General features: G+C 39.7%; 1 protein-coding gene across 7 annotated transcripts in view; it reads left to right on the top strand.

Moving 5' to 3' along the window:
* The window catches only part of LAMA2 (laminin subunit alpha 2), a 470,353-nt gene that overhangs the window by 377,099 nt on the left and 70,364 nt on the right, over positions 1 to 22,890 (top strand). For all 7 annotated transcript variants that reach the window (XM_065588563.1, XM_065588564.1, XM_065588566.1 and 4 more), the window contains 4 exons: positions 782 to 898; positions 2,577 to 2,740; positions 7,726 to 7,864; positions 12,958 to 13,060. In XM_065588563.1, the coding sequence (XP_065444635.1) occupies positions 782 to 898; positions 2,577 to 2,740; positions 7,726 to 7,864; positions 12,958 to 13,060 (523 nt within the window). The remainder of the gene's footprint in view (positions 1 to 781; positions 899 to 2,576; positions 2,741 to 7,725; positions 7,865 to 12,957; positions 13,061 to 22,890) is intronic.

The raw sequence follows: 22,890 nt of genomic DNA on the forward strand, positions 1-22,890 counted from the left end.
AATAATAACAATAATAATTAATAATATAATAACAATTATCTGAATGCTGTGAAGAGTCCCTTCAGCCAATGGGTTTGCTCTCTTTATCATTCTAAGATTTCCATTTTTTTTGCCTTTCTCTTAATTCGTGGCCACCACAGCGCTTTCCCGTTTGCCCAAATGGTGCAATTTCATGGCCTGCTGTCAATCTACTCTGTGATGCTTAATGGCTCTGTACACGATGTAGCTAGTACTTTGAACTAGAGACAAAGGAGGTGCCATCCCTCTTGTGCAATGTATGCAGTATCCACCAGTTGGAAACATGAAAGTCCCAAGGTTGCTTTACAAACTAATAAAGCAATGGTGTCAAAAAATCCAAACCCTACCAACTGGAAACTTTTATTAAATGTGGGATCAACAATTAAAATCAAGAATGAAAATTAATATGGATACTTCAGGAATCTTCACAACATTTGGTTTGGGCTAATTCACAGTCATGCTCAGGGAAAATAACACTATCAAAAGAAGAGGAAGGGTTGGGATTTCTGACTTTTGAACTCATTCTACTCTAATGCTACAGTCATGCAGTTTTGTGCTGGGGCAAGATAAAACTCAGATATTGATTATCTTTGCCATTGAGACATGCTGTATTTTTATTTTTTGCTCTAATATTTCTGAAGGTTTCAGAAGTTTCATGTGGGGGGCCCCAGAAAAAAATGCAGGGGTATTGGAATGCCCGGCCACTCCTGCTTTACCTTTGCTTAATTAATTTATTTCATTGTGTGGATTATTCAACCTATAGAAAAGGAAGCAAGCTGTAGAAAGTAGCAGACAAGAGGCCGAAAAAACACTAAAAGAGGGGAATGACATCTTGGATGAAGCCAGCCGTCTTGCAAATGAAATCAATTTAGCTGTGGAGGTGAGTGGTTTTGTTTTTGTTTTGTTTTTGAGGGTAGGCACATTGAGGCAGCTAAGTGGATAATTAAAGGAACACCTAATTAATCTAACCTTTATCAGTGCTGGACTATTTGAACTGGAAGCACTTGGCTTTCCACTGTTGTGTGTACAGCCTGGTTGTAAAGGATAAATGGGTATATAAACTGATCCAGGTTGACCCAATTTGATTGTATTACACACACATGCATATATACACATCCCTCACTTTTTACAGACTCTGTCTGCTTCTGTAAGTGTGGGATTAGGCATCTAGGTTTCAATAAAGGATAGTAGCCTTAGAATAGCAGGTGCAAGAAGTCCATAGGCAGTGCTGCCCTTGGCTCTATTGTCTAGATGCACATGTACACACATAAAAGGAGTGTGAAACAAAACAGAGAAGAAAAATAAGAAATTATTACATAAGGGCCTGTGGCTGCAGACCTTGAACTAGGTAGATCCATGGGACTTGTACACCTATCTCACTTGAATGCTTTTGAAAAGCCCACCCTAAAATTTATATGGACATGAGTTTGGGGGGATAGTCAGAAGAAGTGATGGAATGAAGGAAATTTTCAGACCATTCCAGCCAATAAAACTTTAGAACAAATCATGCCATCATGTATTCTTCATATGCCATATTGCCTACAGAAAAATGCTTTCAGAAATATTTGAGAGTTTTAACTTTAACATCATTATTTTTGTATCAGTTTTAGGCTAGTTTAACTATAATTTTATTTCTTTTGTGCAGTTACTTCTGATTTGCACCAGTGTAAGCTAGCGAGACCTTTAATGGAGAAAAATGAAAATAAATATATTTTAGAAACCTCTAAAACAGTGTTTCTCAAACTGGGGTCGCTGCTTGTGTAGGGAAAGGCCCTGGTGGGCCGGGCCAGTTTGTTTACCTGCCCCGTCCGCAGGTCTGGCTGATCGCGGCTCCCACTGGCCGCGGTTCGCCGCTCCAGGCCAATGGGAGCTGCTGGAAGTGGCGCAGGCCGAGGGACGTACTGGTCGCCTTTTCCAGCAGCTCCCTGATAATTTGCAAAATATTGAATTTCAAAACAGCCACTGGTCCAAGAAATGATATTTTCTATCCTGCACCTCAAACAAGTGTAATTTTGGGGAAAATTCCACATTTGGGGGGCCGGGATTAGAAACCCTTTTGAGGTTGTTTCTTTGGGGGAAAAGTGGTGGCTACTTCAAAAGTGTAGCCCATAGTGATATGGATTAATAAGCAAAAGTGCAGGTGAGTCAGTCAAAGGTTCACGATAAATAGAATTTGTCTTATGGCTTGGCAGTTTATCTCAGGGATATCACCACAGCATAGTATAAATATTTCTGCATCCATAATTTAGAAAATATCTCCCTAAGAGTGCATGTGTGTGAGTGTTGTGTATAAAGTGTGTGTTTATGTTTTCTCATAAATCATTAAGAAATAAGGAAGAACACCAAGTTCAAGACAGTCAAGTCTTCAATGGAATAGTGGCGTTCAAAATAGCCTAATTGTCCCCATATTTCAACACTGATGTGTTTTTCCTTATTAGTTCACTGAAGTTTTATTAAATGTCCAAGCATATGTGATTACATCTCATAGAGAAACAATATGCAAAGGACTATGATGTTTGCATTCACCTCTTTAAACACCTTTGTTTTGTGGCTTTCAGTATGTAGAAAACTTGGGGGATAAGATACAACCAATCGCTGATGAGCTGAAGGATAAAATAGACGATCTAGCCCAAGATATTCAGGATAGGATGCTTCCAGAAAAGGTGTTGCAGGCTGAGAACCATGCAGGCCAACTGAATGAATCATCTGCAATATTGGATGGGTAAGACAGCCATTTCTTGATACGTCTAAAACTCTCATAGCCTAGTGTCTAGTATTCCCTGACAGAAATAGAAGGGGATTATTTTCAGACTTTAACTTCTGTGAATATGAATATACAAGACTCTAGTGCTCTATATAGAGCCCAATTAGGAAAGGCTAGATTCATTTCTTTGGAGGAGCATCAAAAGTCTGAGTTAGATATGGGGCTTAGGAAGGTATTGTACATGTCTTGGGCTATATCCAAGATAATCAAACCCAAACATTTCTGAAAATGAACCAGTAAATGGAAAGTACGGACACTTTCACAAGAAGTTCTCCTATTTCAAAAAATATTTTTTCAATCTGATCTCTCCTGTGCCTTGTACCTTGTGTTGTCATATACACCAGGGCAAAGTGAGTGCAAACTGCTGTAAGATGTTACCCTTCTCATTTAGTGGCATTTTTTACAGTCACTTTTCCACAGTAATAAATGACACCGCAACAGGCAAGGAGAAGTCTGTTTATCTTTGTATGTTTGAAATTGGCAGCCTTTAAGAGTGTGCACTTGCTGACTCTGGGGTAAAGGAAGCAATTTAAGCATCACTTTCAAAGCAAATTGAGAATACCTAAAACTTGTTCCCAAAAGCTTTGGTAGATTATTGTTTAGAATTCAATTTCTGAGCTCCCTCATGTCATTTGGAAAGAGTCATACAAACTGATGTGATGTGCAACAGACAGTGGAGAGGCAGGTACACACAAAATACTGTTGCCAAAAAGTTCCTGTGGCCATTACAGCATAGAAGAACAGAACTCATAGCATCTGCTTTAGAAAGTGCAAATTGCTACAATTTAAACTGAAGGAAAGTCTTCCTGTAACAGGGAGGTGTTGCTCCTTTGGGGCTGGAAGACATGGAGCTAGCCAACCCTGATTACTAAAGGAGTCACACCTGTGTGACAGTGGCTGATTCTCCTATGTAGAGCAGCAGGTGGCTGCAGTGAGCGGGGAGGTGTGTGCAGGAAACAGAATCCTGAGATGCTATTGCTGATTAGCAGCTGCAACCATCAAGACGGCTCTTGCAGAGACACTGAATTGAGCCCCGGTTCTGGGAAAGACTTGGGACCATGTTGAGTTTGTTTGAGGAACTCTGAAGAAGAGGAAAGCAGAGATGGGGGGGGGGGCATAGAGCAACCTCTAGCTATGAGGGGATGCTTGTCACTCCCTGCTATGCCTCCTCACTTGCTGGTAATCATGGTGGGCAAGGCTTGATTAAGCTAACTCAGAAAAAGGCACATGTATCAGTGTGTCCAGATGCGGCGCTATTGTGAATAGTTTGCTCTGCATTAGCTATTCCAGTCAATTTCCTCATGTAGACAAGTCCTTAATCCACAGAGGGTAAAGAACTCAGGGTATAGAACCAGTCAGGAATTTTTGACAATTTTTGTTTTCAATCAGGAAAGTGCTGATTAGTTAAACCTGAAACTTTTCACAGAAAGGTTCCTCAGATTCAGGATGGACTTTCTGGTGAGAAAGAGAGTAACTCCAATCCATCCAAGAATAGCCAGTTGGTTAGGACACTGAGATGGGATGTGGGAGATCCTGATTCAAGTCCCTGATCTGCCTGATTCAGAGCACCACCAGGCTATAGAGTCACTCTCTCAATCTCTCCTGCTTGAGCTATTCCACTTTGCGTACATAATTAAATATTCACTAGGCTGAAAGAGAGAGACTCGGACTCTGTAGCCTGGTGGTTAGGTCCCTCACCTGGGACGTGGGTGACTTGGGTTCATAGCTCTGCTCAAATCAGGCAGAGCAGGGACTTGAACCTGGGTTACCCTCATTCTAGGCTATTGACCACCAGGCTATTGGCTATTCTGAAGCGGGTTTGTCTCTGTCTTATATTTTTTTGCAAAATTATTGAAAGATCTCAGTTTTGTTCCAGGGCAGAACTAAACATATTTCAAAACTTCAAAAAAATTTCACAACATGGAATTATTGTTTTCCAGCCAGCCCTACTCATAAACTGATAAGCTTGAGAAGGTTGATAGACTATCCAGTAGATGGTGTTTATACAAAAACACCATTGAATGTCATACAAATATGTCACTCAGAATATGGTTCGGCTCTACAGAAGGGACTATATAAAAATAGCACTGGGGGCTCCCTGTTTATTGTGTCTCTCCAATTCCATATCAAATTTAATGAATTCACAGATGAAAAAATGCTTTTTTTTCTACTTGTCAGTCAAGCTGGGCTCCCTCCTTCTCATGCATCATCATATCGCTGGTAATAAATATCCTGCAAACCATATATTATGCTCTTTGTTACATTTGTGCAACTGCATTGTCTGCAATTTGTGCCCTCACTTGTACCTGAAGTTACAGAGATATAAAAGGGGGCATCATTTGATCTACCAAACATTTATTACCAATGTTGATGTATCCAGGGTGAAAGTAACTTAAAGGACTTACCGGTACGCCGGAGTCCTGAGCGGGGCGTGGCCTCAACCAGAAGAGGTGTGGCCTCAATTGGAAGAGGCGGGGCCTTTCAGTATTTAAAGGCCCTGGGGCTCCAGCTGTGGCTGGGAGCCCCAGGGCCTTTAAATCAACTTGGAGCTAGCAGCTGCAGAGGCGGCTGGGAGCCCCAGGGCTCAGGGGCAAATTAAAGGGCTCAGGGCTCCAGCTGCCGTGGAACTTCTGGCCCTTTAAATCACCGTGGGAGCCCTGCCGCTGCTACCACAGGGCGGCAGGGCTGGGGCTAGGGCTCGGGTAGCGGCAGCAGGGCTCCGGCGGAGATTTAAAGGGTCTGGGTCTCCGGCCGCTGCGGGGAGCCCTGGGCCCTTTAAAGCACTGCCGGAGCTTCGGCAGCAGGGCTTGGGTGGCGCTTTAAAGGGCCTGGGGTTCCCCGCAGCAGCTGGAGCTCTGGGCCCTTTAAATCGCCACCGGAGAAGCCGCTCCAGTCGGGCACGGCGTACCGGCTCTTGCTGGTACGCCGGACCGGACCGGACTAGCTTACTTTCACCTCTGGATGTATCCTCAGCTTTCATTTTCAGAGCCCAGAGTGAGTTTGCAAGGCTGGCAGTTAGGGGGAAAATATTTTCATATGCAAGTTGAGCAAATTTGATATGGCATCAATGAGACACACATTGTGGAGTTGCCTGCTGCTATATTTTCATAATAAAGCCCCACTTTGAAAAGGGAAATGATCCCCAGGATCTTAAAGCACTTTCCAAAGTAGCACTGGCCAAAATGTTCAGACCTTGGTAGGTAAAGTTAGGCTCCTAGATAAAAGTGGCCTAATTTTTAGTGGGGTTGTACACATCCAACTCCCATCAACTTCAATGGGATTTGTGTGTCCAAAACATTTCTATAACACCTTCCAGATGAATGTTTCAAAATCCTTTACAAGCAATCATGAGTTTAGTCTCACGACGACACTGTAAGGTAAGTAGTATTTTCACCATTTCATAGATGGAGAGACTGAGGATATGTCTAGGCTGCAATCATTGGGTGTGATTGCAGCTGGAATAGACATACCAAAGTTAGCTTAAATCTAGCTAGCTCAGGTCCCAGAGCAGTGAAGTTGCTTCAGCATTGGCTGTACAAATCTGCCCAGAACCCTGCTGCTGCAGCTTCACGGATCCGGGACCCAAGCTAGCTAGAGTAAAGCTAACCTCAAGTATATCTACTCGAGCTTAGACATACCTTGAGCAATGAAGAGGAAGAGTGACTTGCTCAAGGTGTAGCGCTCAGTGCGCTCAAAACACGGATCTCTTGATCCCCGGTGGCCTGCTGTAACACAGCCTCCCATCTTTGGCCATTTTTGTTTTTTCAAAGCTGCTACATGGATAAAATCACATCTTTTAATGTGTATATTTTTAAAACTCCCACAGTAACTTACAGTTTGGAACAAGCAATTTATCTCGTTGCCCACATCTTTTTCAGATAACTAGCAGGTCCAATTCTAAAGACTTGTGAGTAGAAGCTCTTAGCAGCTATTTCCATGCCAGTATACAGTATCCTTGGGGAACAAGCCTCACAATTACCTCAGATAAAGTATCTGATTTGATATTTGCAAAATTACCAGTTTCATATTCAATGGAGTCATATCTGAAAAGTAATCTTTAAAAATTGAAGCTTTTAATGTGGTGTTATGTGTGAGATCAAGAGGGAGAGGAATTGCACAGTCTTGTGTGGGGATATCCTGTCGCTGTCGCCTTGTGTCAGGATAAAGCTATTTATCTCAGACGCCTAGACCCTAGATATTTGTACTTTCTATTAACTATCTATGGTATTTATATGGACCTCATTACCATAGTATCTATGTGCCCCACAATCTTTTGAATGTATTTAACCTCAGAACTTGACTAACCTCACAGGGGTATTGTTATAGCAATATTACTAAGACACGGAGAGACTAACAGTGATTCTACACTTAGAGCTGAAGGTGTACTTTGTAACCTATACTAGCTCTGAGCAACTAACATGCTCAAAATAGCAGTGTAGCCACAGGAGGAGCTAGCCGCCCCGAGTAAATCCTCAGGCAGCTAGCCCTTCACGCTGCTGCAGCTACATGGCTATTTTTAGTGAGCTAGCATGGGTACATCTTCTCAAGATGGAAATTACATCTCAAGCTCGAAGTGTAACTGTACTGTGACTTGCCCAAGATCACCCAGGAAGTCTGTGGTGGAGCAGGGAATTGAATGTGGGTTTCCTGAGTTGTAGTCTAATGCCCTAACCACTGGACCATTCTTCCTTTCAACGTGAAATATCTCCTTAACCCACGGTATACAAAACTATTGTTTCTCCATGTGACACTATGAAAATAAAATTTGACACCCCCCCTTAAACACTTAGCACCCACATTCTGGAAACCTCAATTATGGCATTGTGCACTAGAGCCAATCATTAGAAATCTGGGCTGTTTGGCTCAAAGTGCCAATGCATTTTGCTCTGTTGAGCTACAACTGCAATTTTTAATGGTGTGCTGTACCTTTTCCACCCTAACAGAATCCTTGCTGAAGCTAAAAATGTCTCATTCAATGCCACTGTAGCTTTCAAGGCATATAGCAATATCAAGGACTATATTGATGAAGCAGAGAGAATCGCCAGGGAGGCCAAGGCCCGTGCAAATGAAGCTATGCAACTGGTAAGAAAAGTGAATGGTGTCTGTTGGACGGGAAGCTCAGGCTGCTTCTATATTCATTCCAACTTCCATGCTCTACTATCCTACTGCTCTATCTATACCCTCTCCTACTGCAAGAGCCCCCAGTTCTGAGATTATATCTCCACATACTCTTAGTCTATGTCCCTCCTGATCCCATTTTCTCCTCTGTGCCCCCTATGCTATCCTTTTCTGGACTACTTCCCCTTTATTTTTATCTCTCTCTCATTCCCTTCTGCCCATGCGTCCCTTCACCCCCCCATCCCTGCTGCAACAAAACCCGAAGACAGGAGCAGGTCAGTTTCAAGTCAATGTTCTGAAGAAATCTTTATCTTGGCAATCCCCCACAATAGCTCCCTAAAAATATTTAAGGGCATTTCACCACAACAAGGCCATTGAAACAAAACAGAACTGGAGATGGTGGGGCCAGTCCATTCTGCAGATGTGATGAGCCACACAAACTTAGGAAGACTTTTGGGGAAGGAATGGCAGAACGATTTTTAAACACTGGAAGCAAAAAAACTGCATTTCCAAGTTGTACCAAGTTTCACAGAAAAGCTTCGTCCCCAAGATGAGATGCAACAAGTAAAATTTCAGGGGGTTGGTTCTTTGGGAGGATCAGAGCAACTAGAGGGATTTTAAATGGGTATTATAATGGGAAGCTAGCTCTTTAACTTCAACTATGCAGGAACTACCTCTGCTCCACAACAAACTCAGCAGAAGCAGAAAGCCAGAGATATTTTGTATTGGGAGTAATGAAGGAGTTAAAAGCTTATTTATGGAGGCAAATATGTGACCAACTGACCTGCACTTCACAGACACACAGGCTAAAAATACCCCTGCAGATGACAGAAAACAGTGAAATTGGAAAGTCCCTATACCAGATAAAGAAATTTCACTGATACAAATAGCTAGCAGAAACAATACAAATCCCTGTGGATTCAGAGTTACAAGGCTAGAAATAAGGCCAATGTGACCAGTCCATATTTATGAATAAGATAATAAGGACTGGATTTTAAATTGGTGGTGGTCACATTTTTAGCAACTTCAAATATTAACTTACGGTTCAAGTAGCACTAATTACTGAATGTATCTCTTGATGGGAAAATGGTGCCTCACATATTGATATGTGCTGGTGATCTATAAACATAGTTCCTTCTATCAGAATTACCAATTTTAACGCAAAGGCAAATAAAGAGTAGTGGGTTTATTTTCAGAATGAAAAAACAGAAAAATATCTCTATCTTTTGGTCCTTTGATGCCTCAGAGACAGTGAGGGAGACAGATGTTATGATGGTTGAATGGGAAAGGAGATGCAATAGTCAGGAAACAAAGCAGGTGATTGCTATATGGCTACAAAAGGGCATATGTCAGAGAGGCAATGAACCAGCTGATTATACTATAAGGAGAAAAAGGATAGATAATTTGAAATGGAATGAAGAAAGGATGTGGATAGTGTGATATAAATAGAGACAAATGTTTAGCAAGTAAGGAGACTCTAAGGCATGATTAAGGCAGCATTTTAAGGGCGCTCATTCTTATGGATTCAATAGGTATAGCCTTATTTGTTATATGCAAGTTGTATAGAATAAGGATCTAATTGATAGAAAAATAGGAATGTGGAGGAAACTGCTGCCCTTTTTAAAGTAATGAGTTTAGGGAAGTTCTTCTTGCTAGGTATTTGCCATTCCTACCCAACATAACCTATAATAAAATACCTACTTCTGTATCACACAGATTCTTAAATAGAAGTGTGATATATGGCCATTTTAGGGTTTTATTTATGTTAATGGAAAGGATGCTTTCTTTTAAAATGAACCTGACAGTATTAAAAGCTAGAACTAAAGAGACTAAGAAGCACTGCAGTAGCAGGAAGCCCGATAGATGACTAGAAAAGAGAATCCATATTTAAAAATATGACAGAAGAATTCCTCCCATGATTTTTTATGATGGATTCATTCTCCCTTTTAAAAGCAAAATAAATTAATCACTGATGCAGCTCCTCCAGCATTCAAGCAGCTTACCACGGCCCATTACTTAGCATGGGTACCGATGGTGATCGGGTCAACTGACTGAAAAGTTAAATCATGATAAAGGATTTGGCTTCTAGTTCAGAGTTTAGAATCACAGTTTTAAAGTGACGCTTCAAGAGATATTTTTAATGTGATCACTTTTTTTAAAAGTGCAGGTGTGGTGTTCTAAGCAAGATCAAGGGACTAGGGCTTGCTCTATATTACAGAGTTAGGTTGACATAAGGCAACTTGTGTCAACCTAATTATGTCAGTTGCTCCCACTGTCGCAAGTGCCATACTACACCGACATCCTAACTCCATCTCCTCGAGAGGCATAGGGCTTGTGTCGGTGTAGTTAGGACGACACAGTGTAGTAGACACTGCATTACTTACATTGGCTGGTGGCTGTCATTCTGGTCAGTTTCACAGCTCCAGCCATGACAAGAAAGCCTGGGGCCCGTGGTGGCCTCCAGGTAGAGCCTGGCTGCCATCACAGCTCCTTGCTCCCAACCGCACTGCTGCCTGTGCTCCCCGCTCCTGCTGGCAGCCCTGCTGCATCTGGGCTCCCTGCTCCCAACAGTGCTGCTGTCCGGACTCCTGGCTCCTCGCTCAGGGAGCTGAGAAGTTTGGGGGGCTGCCCCCTGCTCCTGGCAGGGAGGCGAAAAGCCCAGGGGGCAGTTGAGCTCCCAGCAGGGAGCCGTGGGGAGCTGAGAGCTCCGGCTCTCAGCCCCCCACACTGCCCCTCTTCAGTTGGTGGAAGTGCTCTGGTGAGGATGCGCACCACCGACAGAAGGAGGGTAGTGTGGACATGGTTCGACAGTGTTTTTCTTTTTCTATCATCTATTTTTTAGCATATGAACTGATACAGGAAATCTAAACGCAGTATCAATCCATATGTCTAAACACACAGTATCACCTGCTATTAAAACATGAAGGACTTCACCATTACACATATTTGCCTGCACACATAAACACTCATGTTGCACACAGTAAGCTATTGGTAATGTCTGTGCTTTTCGTTAAGTCAATATCTTATTAGCCACAAATCACCAAAATGCACACTTTGTATAAGATGCTTTGATTAGTTGACTCTTTTTGAATAGCATATTTCCTTTTAAATTGTTTTCAATCTGTACATCTCTATTTATCTGTGAAAAGGTCTTTGTAAATATTATCTTTATGCTGTATGTAGTGCAATCAGGACTGCTGGCACAAATACCAGCTTGGCCCTAATTACTCAGCCCCTTATTCAACCCACATCTTGTTTTTGCATTGCAAATGCCGCCTTTCCAATTCATTTTATCAAATATAAACTGTTTTAATAGCCAGTCAAGCAAGCCCAGCAAATTGTTAATAATAACAAAAATGATCATTAGATCTGAAGTTCCATGCTCACAGAGTGATCATTCCCAAGCTTCTGAAGCGCAAAGGGAAAAAGAACATAAAAACATAATCTGATTTGACAGGTATATCTGCTGCCAAAACTGGCCAAACATGCCTCCTTCAGGAGCAATTCCCTTGTTGCATTGGAGATCAAGTAATGATTCCTCACGGATACTCTTTTTAAGGGATTATGGGTATCATTTTTTACTATACGTGCAATGAATTACATTAGCTGTTACTCTGTTAAAAATAGATATATAAAACCCAGCTCTGCAGTTTTTATGGGTATGTTGAAATCAGCAGTTCCGTGTGCACGGTGACTGCAGACCTTGGGTCTGTGAAGCCCTAAGTGAGCTTGGAAGTGTGGAATACTATTGCACAATAATGCAGTCACCTGGATTTTATTTCAGGAGAGCACTTAAGCACATGCTTTAGTCAGTCCCTATTCAGGAAAGCACTTAAGTATGTGTTTCATTCCTATATGATAACAAGGAGCCTGAAGCTGGTAGCTGTGTGTATATGGAGTACCGCACAGTAAGAAGTAAAATGCTCTCTTACAGAGAACCACATTGTGAGGGTGTATTGAATTTCCAAAGAATCCAGGGCTTCTAACAAGATTTTGATATGAGCAGGCAAATGTATTGGCTCTAATGTACAACAGAGAAGTGGGAGAAATCTGCAAGTGTTCAAAAATATGACCTCTGGGCTTTATGGGAATATAAATATTAAATAATAACAGTGTCATTTAATTGGCATGTAGTTAATTTTAAGTACATGTATCTGCCCTGGAAAATGAAAAGTAGTTACTTCTTAATTACATACTAGTTACAAGGCTATGACCCATGACTAATGTAAAATGTTATCTGGCTGTCAGGAGTATTCTCAAAGAAATGCAGTCTGTATTATGGAGTGACTGGAGTTCAATCTCTCAAACTGAACAGTAAATTATTCAGATTCTAGAGCATTCCCTAGCAAGTTAAAATACTAATTTAATTTAGAAAAACAGTTTTTCCTATCAGTCAACCTTTGAACTGTAGGTGCAGCTTTGTGTGTTTCTCAAAGAACGAGATTTTTAAATAGTATTTAGTAGTTAAGAATTTCAGATTTAACTACACCTTTTCGTCCCCCTCCTAAGCCTATTTTCATTCATTTCACCTTGGCTGACTTGGTTTGATTCAGGAAATACAATTGCTATGAGAACATCTGTGGTCTATATTAGAGTCTGTGTTGTGAGATCTAGTCTATTTATTAAATGTTTCATAGCTGTTGTTAGGGAGAAGTACTGAACTGTATTATCTTATGGTGTCCATAGTTGCAGGAAGAAATCCAGACTGAAAAAATATGCTTACAAAAATTTGAAAAAAATCTGCTCCTAGATTCTATTCTGCTTTCACTACAATTTCTCTTTCTCTCTCTTTTATTAACTTCATCATTGACATTCCAAGGGAGCCCTGGTTTCTTGTAAAAATAAAAGTAAATTAATAAGTGAAAAGTATTTTATTAATCTCTGTTGGAGGACCAGTGTAATGGCAGCAGCATATAATTCAGAGTACATTGATGACCGCTTAAAATTTCAATGATTCTTCAGCTAGATCTTCCTCCTATTCTTTGTATTGCTTTAAACTTGCCCTGAATCAGCTTAAAAATACTTTTCTGTAAATGACACTGCTTGTTGGCCTGCAGGCATCTGGTCCTCAAGGATCACTGAAGGATGGTGCCAAGAACTCGCTTCAGAAAAGCTTCAGGGTTCTTAATGAGGCCAAGAAGATAGAAAAGGATGTTAAAGGTATGTGTACTGTATATGACATTAGTTTATGTTGATAAGCTACTAAGATCTGGTATGTTCCTAGTGCAAGGAAGACACATTAGTGGAAATTTTTTTTAAAAAAGCTCAACCAGGGGACACTGTGACCTAAATGCAGAGCCTTAGACCACTAGGACATCCTGATAGCATGAAATGAGTATAATGTGTAACTTTGACTATTTATTTAAGACTAGCTTCAAATTCTGACTGTGGGGCCATGCAAAGTCTTATTGAAGTAATATGTGCCTACATGGGCTATCTGGGTGTTCGGTCCAGTAGGGCTACTTGCTCCCTGATACTGGTGGGCAGATAAGGGGGTGGGTAATGGTGGAGCCTTAGCTTCATCACTGATTCACTGGCTACATTAGGTGAGCCAGCAGTATGGGTGGTGAGTAATTTACTACTGTTACAGGCCAGCAATAAATTACTACCCCACCAACCTAGGAGTAAGGATGAAGCAATGTAGGCTTTGCAATGAAGAGCTATGTCTCTGAGTCATAATGTCTCCCTGGACTACTCATGGCTTGGTGTTAGAGCTGGGAAGAGAATTGAGGGTTTTTCCACTGAAAATTTCAATGAAAAAGGGAAAAAATATCAAAATTTTCATAGGAAAATTCCAACTTTTCATTAAAAAATTATAATGTTTCACTTTTTAATAATTGAAAACCATAAACATTGAGACTCAAAACTGCAGATTTGGGGCTAACAACTGTCAAAAACCAAACCAATTTCAGTTTTTAGCAAAAACTTTTTTGCTGTTTAGTTTTCAGTATTCCAATGAAAAAATCAAACATTTTTGAGGAAATGAGACACTTTCAGTGAAAATTTTCATTGAATCAAATGCAATTTTCTATAGCAAAGAATTTTCATCAGAAAATTTTGACCAGCCATAATTGGTGCAGCTGATACATTATTGCTTGCTGAGGGCTTTGCTTAAAGTCAGATTCTAAGCCTCAAAATACATGCATTACCTTAATATATAGTAAAACAGGTCAAATCATATCTGTATATAATGTATTTGAATATTTTCCTATCAGTTATTGAACAAATTATTGGTTAATATATTTGTCATTATTTGACCAGTACATCTTGCAGCCAGTAGTAGCCTACTTCCAGAGTTTTTTTTCCAGATAAATCCTAAACTGTTTTATAAACTTCTTAAAGAGTATACAAAATCACTTCTTATAACACTAAAGAAAGCGATCTCCGGATGGAGTAAAATATAACATCTGTTTAATAGTTGTCAACAACCCTCCATAACAGCTTAGGATAAAAAGTGAAGAATATCTTATTGGAATGAAACTGAAGGGGAAATATTTGGTAAGCAGACTACAGTTACCCACTTTGAATTTGGCCAGTACTCTGAGGTTCCCACCTCTGCGCTTGTGGAAAATGCTAGGGGTCTTTAATGATCACAAGTGGTCTTACTGCTGTTTTTATGTCAGCCAAAGAAAAACACCTCCAGAACTATAGCATTTGGGGTCAATGGTTTAATAAAAATTTGGAAAGAAGGGTGCCACCTACTGAATCAGCCTTTGAAGGCCTTCTATCCAAGTACTAACCAAGTTTAGTTTAGGATATCAAGTCCAGGGTAGTAACTTTGTGGCTTATTTCAAATTAAGATCCAGTAACTTTGACATTCATTCCTTTGTTATAGTTTGAAATGTCATCCTGGATCTTTTGGAAAAAAGCTATGTGCAATGCTCATAGCATCTCTTGAATTTTGAGTAATAATCATGACATAGTCGGATCAAGTTTAACTGACTGAAATTATCATAGCAATCTAGGGACACCTGGAAATAACCATGAAGACAGGAATGTTACAGTCCTTGGAAGCCTGTGAGAAGAAACCGATATGGGGCCTGCAAGGAAATAAAAAAGATGGCACCCTGTAAATAGAGAGACTGACATGATTTTTCTTGCTTACAAATTGCAAGCTATCATAGTATCTGACAATCAAGATGATTTCTTTGCTTTATGCATCATCACTAGAAAATCGCCAACAATAAGATTCCGGAATCAGGTCATAGCTGGTTATTTCTTTGATAGTGCCTAAAGCCATCTGTAGTGATAACATTCGTTATAAATTGTTTTTTGTTAGAACGTAAACAAATTTTGTTCAGAAAACGATTCGGTCCAGTCCTTTGGTCCTTTTCCTGCAAAACCCCCATTGACCTCATGCAAGTTGTAGTACAAAAGCATAAGGTCTAAGGGATCAAACCCTGAGGAGGTAGATCTTAGTGTGTCTTTTTGGCTTTTTGCACTTAAACATATTTTGGCAGCCCTAGGAATTCAACCAACAGAACATATTTAACATGCAGTAAGTAGCTGTCAGGTTTAAAGAGATCATTTATTATGTTTTACTATCATATTCTCTTTGGGATTAAAAACATTTTATTACAGTCTAAAAGTGCAAGAGATGTGAACATTTGTAGCACTGATAGCTTGTAAAGCTGGATGTACATTTTGGTTGCCCATTCCATAAAATTCTATTGTTTGTCTTGACTGCAAGATTTAGTAAAGATATAGTTTATTATTGTTATATATTATGAAATTTGAGAGCAGCCCATAGTAGCATGTGGTGCAGATCCACCAAGCCGTTGGAGAGTGGGGAGCAGGAAATAGTCAGGTGAGGGAGGAAGGATGCCTATCTCTCTAAACTCACAGGCATTCAAGTAGTAAGCCCCTTTCTTACTCCATCATGCACTGTTGGCCTGTTTCAAAGACCTGTGTATAGGGGACAGTAGAGATCTGGCTCTATCTCTCCCCATCCACTTTGATGACCACATTTATTTTGAATACACAGTGCCACAAGCAGTGGAACATGGTCCATAACAATGATTGATATATTATGACTATTATGATATGGGATTCTATGAATAGAGAATTAAAGGAGGGTAATAAAATTAATGCTATGGGTTTATGGAAAATAGATCCTGTCAGACTAACTTGATACCTTTTTTGATGAGATTACAAGTTTGGTTAATAAAGGTAATAGTGTTGATGCAATACATGTAGACTTTTGTAAGGTGTTTGACTTGGTGCCACACAACGTTTTGATTAAAAAACTAGAACAATCTTAAATTAGCATGGCACACATTAAATGCTGGTTATCTGATAAGTCTCAAAATAAAATTATAAATGGAGAGTCATGATCAAATGGGTGTGTTTCTAGTGGGGTCCCACAGGGATTGACCCTATGCTGTTTAACATTTTTATTAATGACTTGGAAGAAAACTTAAAATCATCACTGGTAAAGTTTGCAGATGACACAAAAATTGGGGGAGTGGTAAATAATGAAGAGTGATACAAAGTGATCTGGATCCCTTAGCAAGCTGGGTGCAAGCAAACAATATGTGTTTTAATATGGCCAAATGTAAACATCTATGAACAAGAAACACAGACTATACTGATACAATGGAGGACTCTATCCTGGGAAGACTCTGAAAAATATTTGGGGATCATGGTGGATAATCAGCTGAACAAGTGCTCCCAGTGCTATGCCATGGCCGAAAGAGCTAATGAGATCCTTAGATGCATAAACAGGGGAATCTAGGAGATGTTATTTTACCTCTGTATTTGGTACTGGAGCGACCACTTCTGGAACACTGTGTCCAGTTCTGGTGTCCACAATTCAAGAAGGATGTTGACAAAGTGGAGAAAGGAGCCATAACATGATTAAAGGATTAGAAAACATGCCTTATAGTGATAGACTCAAGGAGCTAAATCTATTTAGCTTAACAAAGAGAAGGTTAAGGGGTGACTTGATTACAGTCCAAGAACCTACATGGGGAACAATGGGTTTTTCAGTGTAGCATCACATTGGCATTGCATGATCCAATGCCTGGTAGTTAAAGCTATACTAATTCAGACTGGAAATAAGGCATACATTTTTAATTATGAGAGTAGTTAACCACTGTAACAGCTTACCGAGGGTCATGGCGGATTCTCCATCTCTGATAATTTTGAAATCAAGATTGGATGTTTTTCTAAAAGATCTGCTCTAGGAATGATTTGGGGGAGGTTCTATAGTTTGTGTTACACAGGAGGTCAGAGTAGATGATTAGAATGGTCCCTTCTGGCCTTGGAATCTATGGCTATCTGAAGAAGTTACACAACTATATTGAAACAGTCATTTATTATGGATACTGCTTCACAGTGCAAGACCTCTTGTGCTCAAAGGAAAAAGTGAGGACATAATTTGGCTCAGATATGAGTGAATGCCATATGCATATATAAGCATATCACCTGGCCCTGAAAAAGCATATTACAATATAAATGATATATTTAGGGGATGTTTTAAAATACACTCCAACCAAAGTTTCACTCCTATCAAAATTTACAGAAGTGAAAGTGCAAATAGTGTAACAATTTCAAGTGGAAAGGGACATTTATAAATTCACAAACTAGGTTCTCATCTACACTCACGCAACCCCACTGAAACAGATGTTTTTTCATTAGGATTCTTTAATAACGATTTATAGTAAAATTGCTTTGTAGAGGCATAAAACAATGTTTCATTGCATGGATTCTGAACATAATAAAATATGTCTCAAATTCCACCTGCCCTGCAGAAATCAGTTAAAATTTGTGCCCTGAATGCAGATACAGCAGAACAAGTTCAGTGAGCAGATTTCCCACCTCCCTCTGCTTTTACATCAAAATAATGATGTTACTGGTATTAACATAATCCCTCCTGTACGTGTTGGCATTTCTGGGATGGAAAGTGAGAGCTGAGATTAAAACTAATAGAATTAAACCTCCTTAGCTGCCCTCTTCAGAATCCCTACTGGAAATACAGAAGTGAAAGATGGATGATGGGCACTCTATAAAGAGCTGGTAGACAGAAGTGATCATTAGTTTAGAATTTCTCTCTCTGCACTACAGGTAGTACATTAGTTAAAGTAATGAAAACCCGTAAACCACTCAACTAATCTATCCTCCAGGAAGCCAGGCCTAAGCTATGACGGAGATGGGAATGTTTTCTTGCTACATTATGACATTCTCATGATTTGTGGCCAATTACGCTAGTTATAAAATGGCTGTTAATCAGAAAAATGCCATATATTACTTCCAAAAACTGCTGAAATAGTCCTTACAGAGCAAAACTTCTGACAGCAGCTATTACAATGGAGGTTTAGTCATTTCTCTCTCTGTGGGACTGAGAATTAGAAGGAATAAACTTGGTGGGAGAAGTAGATTCTATTTGTAGTGCTCTGCCTAAGCGTAGAGTTTTGAGAATTTGGCTGTGAGGGAGTGAATGCAGCTGCCTGCCAGCTTTTCTCTCTGTCTGTCTGTACCTTGACAGATTCTCAGCTTGCCAGGAGCAATTTGTCTTCCTTATAATTTTGAATTTACATTTTTAAAAATATGATTGCTCTTGTACAGATTTGAGATTAAATATGGCGTTTAGTCCGAACAGATCAATGAAAAGTGCAGTAAAATTATGTACAAGCTCCCTTTAAGCTGAAGACATAAAGTCAGGTGGCCTCTGAAATCCAGCTCACATCATTTTCTTTAGTTTAAGAATTGACAGCTTGAGGAGACTCTACCCCTCCAACAACAGATGAACATTTTTAGCTAAAACATTTCACTTCTGACAAGTACAGGTAAATCTCACGCAGGGAATTTGTCCCTACCTGAAGTGGATTTTAGCTCCTGTATTAATTTTGGTAACCAGCATACTCTTCAGTACAAACATTACAATCAATACTAAATATACACAAAAAGAACAGGAGTACTTGTGGCACCTTAGAGACTAACACATTTATTAGAGCATAAGCTTTCGTGGACTACAGCCCACTTCTTCGGATGCATATAGAATGGAACATATATTGAGAAGATATATATACACACATACAGAGAGCATGAACAGGTGGGAGTTGTCTTACCAACTCTGAGAGGCCAATTAAGTAAGAGAAAAAAAATGTTTGAAGTGATAATCAAGCTAGCCCAGTACAGACAGGTTGATAAGAAGTGTGAGAATACTTACAAGGGGAGATAGATTCAATGTTTGTAATGGCTCAGCCATTCCCAGTCCTTATTCAATCCTTTGTTGATTGTGTCTAGTTTGCATATCAATTCCAGCTCAGCAGTCTCTCGTTGGAGTCTGTTTTTGAAGTTTTTCTGTTGTAAGGTGCCACAAGTACTCCTGTTCTTTTTGCGGATACAGACTAACACGGCTGCTACTCTGAAACTAAATATACAGGATTTTTTTTTAGTAAAGATTGACCAACACAGGCTGCATCTCTCTCATTACATCTCTATTTCTTCTGCTTATTCCTGTCTACTGTCTTGCATATTCTGTAGATAAAGAATTAACTTGGGACTCATAATCCTCTTTATAGGATAAGACAGTGGGGAGCAAGAATTCTATTTGCGAAGGAGTAAAACAAATGTAATAGAAGCAGTAAGATATACATATAATTTCACTAATTTGGACGGTACCCAGCCAACATTGGCTACTGTGTTTGCAGTTTCCATGGTTTTAAAACTACTCTTTAAAAATAATCTAATGAAGCTTCCTTTCCCATTCTTTGGTGCCACGCATTTAACTATGTGTTCTTTATGATGGCGTCTTAGACAATTTCCCTTGTGAACATGCATTGGGCCATGTTACTATAAGAAAACTATATATGTTAGCAGCCAAGTTAAGGTATTTTAATGGTGCCATGTCATCGGCAATTAATCAGTGGCCCCAATATATAAAATCTGCAGAGACCTGAACTATTCCTTAGACATATAAATGGATAAATCATCCTCCATTTATATGTAGCTCCTTAATCACCTACAATACTCAGGCATATATGGTGCCAGATTAAAATGTGGGGAAATGGTTTTGCTCTTATGACTTCTTTATGTTTGTTTCTTTTTCTGATGAGTAGACAATGCTTTATCCCTTAGTGCTATGTTTAACAACAGAAACATAAAAATGATTTGCCCATCTTAATCCAGGTCACAGGAACAGGAGTCCACTGCACAAAACACAATCGCAGCCAGCACTAATTGGTGTTCTTGTGCAACCCCCTCACAGAGGCTAAGAACTGAATGGGTATACAGGGACCAATCCTGCAAGGCATTGAGCCAACTCAATTTCAGTGGGAGTTGAGGGTTCACAGCATCTTACAGGAATGAACCCATTAACTCCTCCCAGGCCAGAGGTAAAGCATGTTAGCTGAGCAGTGTGGACAAATTTGTATTGCAGCTGGTCCTGTTGTACCTATTCTCTAGCTAACTGAAGGATTTTGGTCTCCAGCATCTTTCAGTACTAAATATTGAAAGGAGAGGAAAAAATTCCATGATAAATGAAACCAGTATATGTCATGATTAATATACGACATACCTGCTCAGTGCTTAATAAAAAGTACTGTCTGAATGATAGATTGGTTATTTCCCAATATGGCCTTTAAGAACTTTATTACTTAGCAAAATTTTTAAGAGAACTTCTCATTAACAATGATTTTAGGAGCTCCTCCCCTTCCCTCCCTTTCAGCAAGGGACTGCCTTAGGGCATTTATTTATGGCTTTATTCTTCTAATACTAAGAAAACAATTTAAAATGCATTTGATAAATTAAAAGGAAAAAATATTAAACAGATGGAGTTTGAATATTCAAATTTAGGAGTTCCGGAGGGACTGAACTTATTAAAATCCATAAAAATTAGTTTGATGCTATGGTTACAAAGCTGGAAACAGAGGTCTGGAAACACAATGCTTCAGAAATATAGAAGGGGAATAATTAGGCAGGCTAGAGAGGAGGAGAGGAGACAATTTAAGACCATACAGCAAAATTACTAGAAACACCACCTGAAATGAATAAAGTATGTCAGAATTATTAAAAAAATTATACACACTGATCTTCCAAAAAGGGACCAGAGACATTGGGGAAATATCAGGCAAATATAGAAAATTAAATGGATCTAATTAAAACTGTTTGGAGGCTGATCTTCGTAGACAAGAAATTAGCTCTGCTAAATTCTCTGATAATTTAGGACTAGGTTCTGATGCCTTTACTCTCATCTAGAAGCACCTTACTAGTAGCCCCACTGACTTGACTATTCAATGAGATTAAGAGTTTCAGAATCTGGTGCTTAAAAGTACAAGGCACCTGGGCATCAAAGTTAACCTTTATACTGTAATTCAAACAAGATCTTTCCTGGGGCTTACTGCAGCCTCAACTCACCTCCCTGTCTCCCACAGCTTGCCCAAACAGGGAGGCTACCTCCTGTTCTATGTGAGGCACTTCCCAGGAGTGAAGCCTTAGCTCCACGCAGCTCAAAATAGTCCCCACCCTCCTACCTTAAATAAGAGGAGCAGATTCTTCCTTGGTTGACATTTCAGACACATTTTGGGCTGCAAGACTGTCTCCCACTTACATGCCCCCCAAACATTGCCCCTCCCACAACAGCAGAAGAGGTATAGGTGGGGGCCTCTAGTGCACAAGGGCTTGATCCTGCAATATGCTGAGTGCCCCCAACTCTCAATAAGTTGAAGATGCTTTGCACTTGGCAGGATCAGGCCCTACCTGGGTAGTTAAATGGTTTTTTTCAGGGAGCCATAGATTTGCTTGGACCAGCTCCCCAGCTACCCCCAATTTGAGGTTGTGTGGATGCGTGTGCGCTTTTTCTCTCTTTTCTTCCCATTTTTAAAAAATACAACTTTTAAAAAAGCATTTTAAAAAGTGCAAGCTACTAAAAAAAGAGGCTCACTTTATAAGGCCAATGTTAATACTGTTCAAATAAATCGCCTGGAAAGGAATAAAAAACCTAAATACATATCTGTTCATTCATTACAATAATTGGTCAATCAATCAAAGAGACAGCTATTGTGCTGCCATTAGAGCGCATGGGATTCAAGCATAGAGTATATCGTCTATCCAAAGATATTCAGTATCCAAATGAATACTATACACTTGGCCAGTTAATTAAGAAATCAGGAAAATATGAATTTTTTGACACACAAAATCATTTGATTCACCGATAGTAAGTGATTAGCTAGTTTTGAGAGTTACAAAAAATCTTCAAGCCTTTTCATAATCTACGAAAATGCATATCTTGGTTTTATAGGTAATGTACAGTTTTCTTAGATTTTATTTTTAAAAAATAACAATTTGTCTTTCTGTCTGTACACATTCATCTTTGAGAGATTTTAATCTTTTATAATCTATTGACTGGTTTCCCTCAAGCCACATTCAGGAAAGTTAATACCCATCAGTCCTGAGAAAAGCAAATATGCTTTATCTTTTTAAAAAAATCTTTGGAATTCCGTAATAGTCACTGAGAAAATTAAAAGTAGTTAACAAAGTTAACAAAGTTCTTCAAATCCTCTTGTCTTACTATACTGTTCTGTATAGCAGCTCAAACAGAGGGGTCCCAACCTGTTCCAAGCCAGTATGTGCCACTGCTACTCTGAAACCTGTAATACAAACAATAAGAAGAAGAAGAACAGGAGGACTTGTGGCACCTTAGAGACTAACAGATTTATTAGAGCATAAGCTTTCGTGGACTACAGCCCACTTCTTCGGATGCATAGGGGCTGTAGTCCACGAAAGCTTATGCTCTAATAAATCTGTTAGTCTCTAAGGTGCCACAAGTCCTCCTGTTCTTCTTTTTGCGGATACAGACTAACACGGCTGCTACTCTGAAATAATAATAATAATAATTGTTTCAGGTCAATGTGAGACAGACACAACTGCGACACTCTTTGCATAGATAATAGAGTCAAATTGCTCACACAGTAATTCTTCTAATAGTTTGGTAAAGTGGTTTTAATTCAATGTTGAACCTTAGGTATGGCAGTATGAGATTTTTCAGT

This window comes from Chrysemys picta, chromosome 3 (assembly GCF_011386835.1).
Source record: "Chrysemys picta bellii isolate R12L10 chromosome 3, ASM1138683v2, whole genome shotgun sequence".
NCBI classification, from domain to species: domain Eukaryota; kingdom Metazoa; phylum Chordata; order Testudines; family Emydidae; genus Chrysemys; species Chrysemys picta.